Consider the following 6,579-nt stretch of genomic DNA (forward strand, 5'->3'; position numbering starts at 1 on the left):
CCTTAAATCTTTGATGTTTTTGAAAGGTTGCTCTGGTTTCAGAAAGTTAAATCTTGGCCTTCTGATCACTTTCGAGCAATAAAAAATGGGGGTCACCGAGCTTGTTTTTTAAAAAAATATGAGCAACTAAAGCCATAATATAGGGTGTCTTAGCTGGGATTTCCCGTTGCCAAGGTAAGATATTACGTCACAATAATGACTGCATCTTGTTCAGCAATAATCGGTGTTTCATGGGGTACCAAAGCATTGCTGTTATGAGATACAGTGTGTTGTGCCAATATTTCCAAAGAGAGTGTCTCTTCAAAGTGTTGAAACTAGTTGGAGCCACCTTAAAGCGGCCTCTTAGCTTAGGAACTAACACGATACAAATTCTGAGTGTTGTCTAATACACACAAACTGATCGATGCTTTTGTTGGTGCATATTGGACATGTGTGAGTGCAAATTCTTTTAATTAAGTGTTATATAATTTCCTTTCTACTCAATAGTGATCATGGATCCTCTATGATTTCTTTTAGAGACTAGAATGTAGGAATTTCCCTGGCTTTTAGACCTAGTTCTCGATTTGCAAAACTTCCAAAAACTATTTGATAAACATAGATCCACTTGTGCTTTGTTTAATAAGTGTGTCTTTCCTCACCGAAAAAGTTTTTTGTTATGAAATTGGATAGCAAACAGTGTTAGGTAAATTAGGCATGAAAAGTTCATAGCTATCTGGTTTTCATTATGGTTTAGTCAAAATCGAAACATGGTAGTCGAGGGTTCCATGTCTTTTCAATGATATGCCGATTATTTCACATGATTGAGCTTTAAGAGTAAGAATAGTGGGCACCACACCTTTGTGTCCTCTAACACAGCCGAATAATGACATAAACCAGATGACCGAGGCTTGACGATTTTTGAATATCAAAGAAGAGAGTGCGCTTGAAAAAAAAAAACGGCTTTGAACAGTTCGCCGCCAAAGCAGATCTCGACAGAAAACGATTTTGACTGGGTTGTGACAATAGCGTACTCATCACTAGTCCGTTGGGCCACTTTTCTCTTGCTGTGACTTTATTCCCTGTTGCAATACCAATGTATCCTTTGCAGGAATACCAAGTTGAGGTAATGTTGAAGGAGAACTGGGACGATCCCAGACTCGCTTACGGCAACGCATCATGGTTTGTTCGTTTGAAGGGTGACACACTTGCCAAAGTGTGGTATCCAGATACCTTTATAGAAAACGCAAGAAAACATGATGTCGATGACAAAACAAGAACGGCTTACCTCTTTGGAGATGGAACAATTTTTCTCTCGGAGTGGTAGGTCCCTTTGCATTATATTCCTTCACATTGTGTCCTGGTCTTAAATTAAACTTACCTTCAAGATAACTTCCAACATTAGACTAGTCTTTGGATTGGCCTACGGTATTGCATGGAATTCCATTTTATTATCTCTTAGGAAACAACTTGATATTTCGATCCATATCAAAATCGCCGAACAAGGTTGTTTCAACACTGCAAACACTGAGACGTGGGGCCATCATAATCAATGAGACCACTTTCGCGTTAAGACTTGCCGTATAGAAAGTTATATTATGGATAAATACGGAACTTCCTTCGATGCTATGAAAGCAAACACTGAAAGTGGTCTTTACAATACAATATCGCTGCATTGCTTTTCTCTCTCTTTGAACCCTTGCAGTGATGTCTCAAGGCGGTGCCAACAAGATGGCAACCGTGTTTTAGCTGCACCTCACCTCAAACAATAGAGAGCTTTGGATTCCAGGCCACAAGAACGACTACGAGTACGAAATTTTCTCACAGAACAATTGTGAGCGCGCGCAATCCAGCGTCATTTTGTCGTCTTGTCAAAACAAGTCACCATCACGGTAACAGTTTTGGCCTTTTCGATCAGGAAAAGACTCAGTTACCAGCAATGAGAATAACTGAGCAACCTATGCTGCTAACAAAGGGTAAGATGAATCGTCCGGGCTATACATTTTCTAAGTATTTTCGCTTAAAACCAGCAGTCAAACCTCGTACTCGTTCTCGTCCTCGCACTAGAACCTAAAGGTCCCTAGTAAATTCTATGACTAGTCTTTTGTTGAGACCATTGATTGTATCCATCTGTTTACGCCAAAATGAAATGAGCCCTCGTTGTTTCTGTTCGCTATTTGTTGGTCTGCAGTATGAGCTCTTTCTTTGAAATCCAGACACATATATTCCGGTCATTTTAGGGTATTTTCAATGCTATCTTCTCCGCCGGTTTCTTTAAGGATCAAAGCTACCTTGACAAGTCACATGGATTTTCACCGATACCCCATGGATGTTCAGACCTTGATACTGCAAATATCTGGATGTATGTATAGAAATGTGTGTAATCTATGTCAAACCACTCTCCAGGTATAGAAGCCGTGATTCTTTCCAATTATTCCTTTTAATGTAAACTGCCACAATTTCGTAACATATTGCAGACATAAAAGAAATGTATTTTTTCGAAGTACGATTTATAGACATGAGGGAGAGGTTACCCCAACGTATAGGTGGACAATTTAAGCAATTGTCTCTTGTAGTCACTTCAGGTGGCTCCAACCGGATTCGAACCCATAAACTGCTCTGCGATGCTGGTGCAATGCTCTACCAACTAAGCTATGATCATGAAGCCACACAGGCCAATTTGTTGGGCTCATGTGTTCCCCTGAAAGGACTCGATGAATGAAATAAATGTATGTTTTTGAAGTGGGTGGGAGCCACCTGAAGTTTTCAGGTGTCTATAATCAGAGACAATTGCTTAAGTAATGCAAAACCAAGGGAATTCGCTAATTACTTTCGACACTCAATTGAAAACCGCTCTAAATGCGTTGGAGCCACGTGAATTTTTTAGGTCTTTAATTAGAGAGCATTGCTTAAATTGTCCATCTAAGTACGACGGCCACTTTTCCCTTACATCTTGCAGACAGCTATGATGACACTCAAGTGAAGTATGGATGGTCAAGCGTCTCACTAAAGGAAAAGGATATGACGGAATTTTATGTGGATAAAGAGAATCTCTTTTTGAAGCCAATGTCATTCATAACAGGTGAGGGTAATTTACAGAGCTGTTGTTTGTTGTTTCACGTAGATCTAAGCGCATTCAAAATTTGTTGAAAGCGGAGGTGATCTCCTTAGACCCTGCTTGCCCATAGATCAATGCATTACGTGTGACTTTATTTTTGTTAATTTGACACGGTACACTATGACAAAACTCTAAAATTTCAAGAATGCAAGAATAAAGATTACATAAGAAAGTTGTGGCTTTCCATACCCATACATTCTTTGTAAAAATTCGAATCTTCAAAAGATCATTGCTCATGGATTTTGTGGTATATCGGGTTCAAATTTTCAAAGATAGCTTGTTATACAATGCACTTTAAATATTCAGCAGTTTATTTGCGGCTGACTGATTGGAAAGCGATAGCCTTGTGTTAATGAGGCAAAAATGTGGAAAAAGATTCCCATATAGAGCTAGTCCCACTCTTGAATGGAAGTCCATTTTTCGTTTGCATTTTGCTTATGCTCTACTGTAATAGTGGATTTTCTTGTAAGTGCAACGCTCGACTCAACCAGGGAAGTAAGTAGGACCTGGCTTGTTATCTTCTAGCTGGGTCACATTTTCACACACTTACTTGCTTGAAAGGCTAACTTGCCCACAAGAAATTAAGAAATAAAATTCCCGACATCATCATCCTCGTCTTCATCTTCATCTTCGTCGTCGTCGTCATCCAATCTTGTTCCCAGGGTCTCTCTTCTCTGAACGACAATTGAGGCAGAGAAGAGAGACCCTGGGAACAAGGTGTGTCGTCATCATCATCGTCATCGTCTACGACATCATCATCACAATCATAAGGGAAAAACGAGTGACGTTATCATGACAATCATAACTGTCCTCATCATTAAAATTACCATTGCACTATAATTGTTTTTTGTTATCGCCTTCATCCGACCATCATCGTCATTACCATCATTCCTTTTTATGACTTTGTGCCTTCGAAACTTTCTTTGATAGCACCACTTAAACAGGAAATCAAATTTTCAAATTTAAAAAATTCGGTTCCTGAATTCAGACGCCCACTTGTATCTACAGGAACTCACACAGCAGCTGTTGCTGAATTCCGAATAAGGCGACGTCTTCAACATTACATCTTCGGTTTTTATTTACCATGCTTAACTTGCACTTGTGCTTCGTGGATCCAGTTCTGGATGGATGGCAAGGATATAGCTGGCCGTGCCAGCGTGGGCACAGCAACAGTGTTGGCAGAGACCTTTCTGCTCCAATATAGCAACCAAGAAATGCCAAAAGTCAGCTATTTGAATGCAGCTGAACTCTTTGTCGTTGCATCGTTTGCGTTTATCTCTTTGGCACTTGTCGAATCGGCGGTTGTCTACAAGGTCAGCTCTGTTACTTTAAAGCGCAATGTGGCAGACTGCAGGAAAAAAACCCATAAGGTACGTACAAGAAACAATCAGCAGAAAATTCCTGAATTAGACAAAGACTCAGTTTTCGTAGAAAGGGATATATCTGGATTACCCATTTTTTAAAGTTCGCACTAGGGCATTTTAGTTCTTCGTTATTTCAAAAATTAAACAGGGTCACCAAATCGCAATTTTTGCACAGAAGGTCCTTTCTCAGTTTCATCTTTGCGCTGTACTTAGCTTTGAAGAGGAACAAAAGAAGGCACTTTTTTTACTATTGAAGACGCACTTTACTGATTTCTTACAAGAAAAACGTTAACGATCGGGGTCTACCCAATGGGTGGCATAAAATGTTTACTCGCATTATATGTACGAAATCGTTACCTAAAGCCCTTTAAGCCCTATATCCACACTAAAATTATCCTTAATGATGTCTGTACATTCATTGCAAAAGTAACTGGGAGAATTTGTTGAAGGATCAAAGTGTTTTCTCGCTATTAATAAGTTTGTAAATTCTTGAAAACTTTCCTGTTCATTTTGTATAAATAAATAGTGAGGAGAAAATTAATGTATATCTCCCTTGAGATTTAGAAGGTTAATTTGTATTTTTGTCACTGAAGTATTTCAAGATCTCTATTTTAAAAAGTCCTGCAATCCTTTTTCAGCAACATTCCAGTTCGTCGCGAGGCAAGATACCAAACAATGAATTATTCCCTTCGGCTGAAGCGACATCAAAATCTGGTATTTCAAACAGTGTGGAGGCAGACGCTGCATTGAGTCAGCATGTTCACGTGGAATGCACTAACCACTGCCTTCCTAAAGAGGAAGTAGCCACACCCTTTCCGAGGAACTTGGGGTCCGTGATAGATCAAGGAGCACGTTTCACGTTTCCTCTGATTTACATCACATTCACTGCTGTATATTTTTCCCTTGGTCTTGCTTAACCAAGATAAAAATGCAATCAACAGTTGTCCGTTGAGTACATACACATGTACACATTTATCAAGTATGACATTCAAAGTGTATCAAGTAGTGACCATGTATAGCCAAGTATACATATCTGTAATTTATTTTGTGTATTCCATGTGAGTAGTTAAATCTTTTTACGAGTTCGGATTGGGTAACTTGGGGGTGATAAGCGAAGTAGAATTTATCTCCAATGGACCATTAAATATTTACATCACGATTGTCGAAAAATGTAGGAGAAGACGAAAAAGATGACGATGTTGATAATGATGACGACGACAACGACGATAATGATGCTGCTGACGAAAGTGGCTGTGCGTATAAGGGGTCTCTGGCAGACCGACCATGTCTGAACGCGGAGCATTGGCAACTGAAGGTGTTCATAGGAAATTGTAACACTTGTCAAGAATAGGAAACATTAAAGTGCATTTGTAGCCTGCGTAGCAGCCGTTTCCTTTCCTTTTCCAGGCGGAGATAGGACAAGCGAGCGAGCGCGTGGCGTGAGCGTGAGCGTGAGCGTGAGCAGTTTTCGTCTCGTTCCCTTCGCGAGCGTTTGGAAAAGGAAAGGTAAACGGCTGCTACGCAGGCTAAGGACTTGCCTACAATAATGGGGCGACAGAATTATCAAAGAAGACTATAAATGTAGCTCATTGAGAACGGTACATTGTGTCTGGGGGAAATAGTGGTGTTGTATTAATTTCTTTTACTCAGCTTCCTAAAATACTGTTGTACTTCCTTCACTGTAGAGCAGAAAACGTTATCGTGCTGAAAGTCTGCGGGTGTGACGCAGCTATAAAAATCAAAATCATTAAGAAAATTTCTCAGGATATCATATAGTGGGAGGCGCGGTGGCCTCATGGTTAGTGCGCTGGACTCCGGAGCGAGTGGATGGTCCGGGTTCGGCTCCTGGCCAGGGACATTGTGTTGTCTTCTTTAGCGGGCCACTTTACTCTCACGGTGCCTCTCTCCACCCAGCTGTATAAATGGATACCGACAAATTTAATGCTGGGGGTAGCCCTGCGATGGACTAGCATCCCATCCAGGGGGGAGTAGAAATAGCACCAGTCGTATCATGCTACGGAAACCGGGGATAGGTTCCGGTGTGTTGGGCCATTGACTCGTAAGCAGTCATATATATAGCGAAAATAACTAACGTGTACACCCCTTTTTGGGAAAGTTGGA

At 40.5% G+C, this 6,579-nt stretch overlaps 1 protein-coding gene across 1 annotated transcript in view; it reads left to right on the forward strand.

Moving 5' to 3' along the window:
* The window catches only part of LOC137974034 (gamma-aminobutyric acid receptor subunit alpha-5-like), a 29,958-nt gene extending 23,379 nt beyond the window's left edge, over nt 1-6,579 (forward strand). Inside the window, exons 4-8 of the mRNA XM_068820956.1 lie at nt 1,088-1,299; nt 2,256-2,338; nt 2,936-3,058; nt 4,103-4,464; nt 5,097-6,579. Coding sequence (XP_068677057.1) covers nt 1,088-1,299; nt 2,256-2,338; nt 2,936-3,058; nt 4,103-4,464; nt 5,097-5,375 — 1,059 coding nt within the window. The 3' untranslated portion in view covers nt 5,376-6,579. The remainder of the gene's footprint in view (nt 1-1,087; nt 1,300-2,255; nt 2,339-2,935; nt 3,059-4,102; nt 4,465-5,096) is intronic.

The sequence above is a fragment of the Montipora foliosa genome, chromosome 10, assembly GCF_036669935.1.
Source record: "Montipora foliosa isolate CH-2021 chromosome 10, ASM3666993v2, whole genome shotgun sequence".
Lineage (NCBI taxonomy): Eukaryota > Metazoa > Cnidaria > Anthozoa > Scleractinia > Acroporidae > Montipora > Montipora foliosa.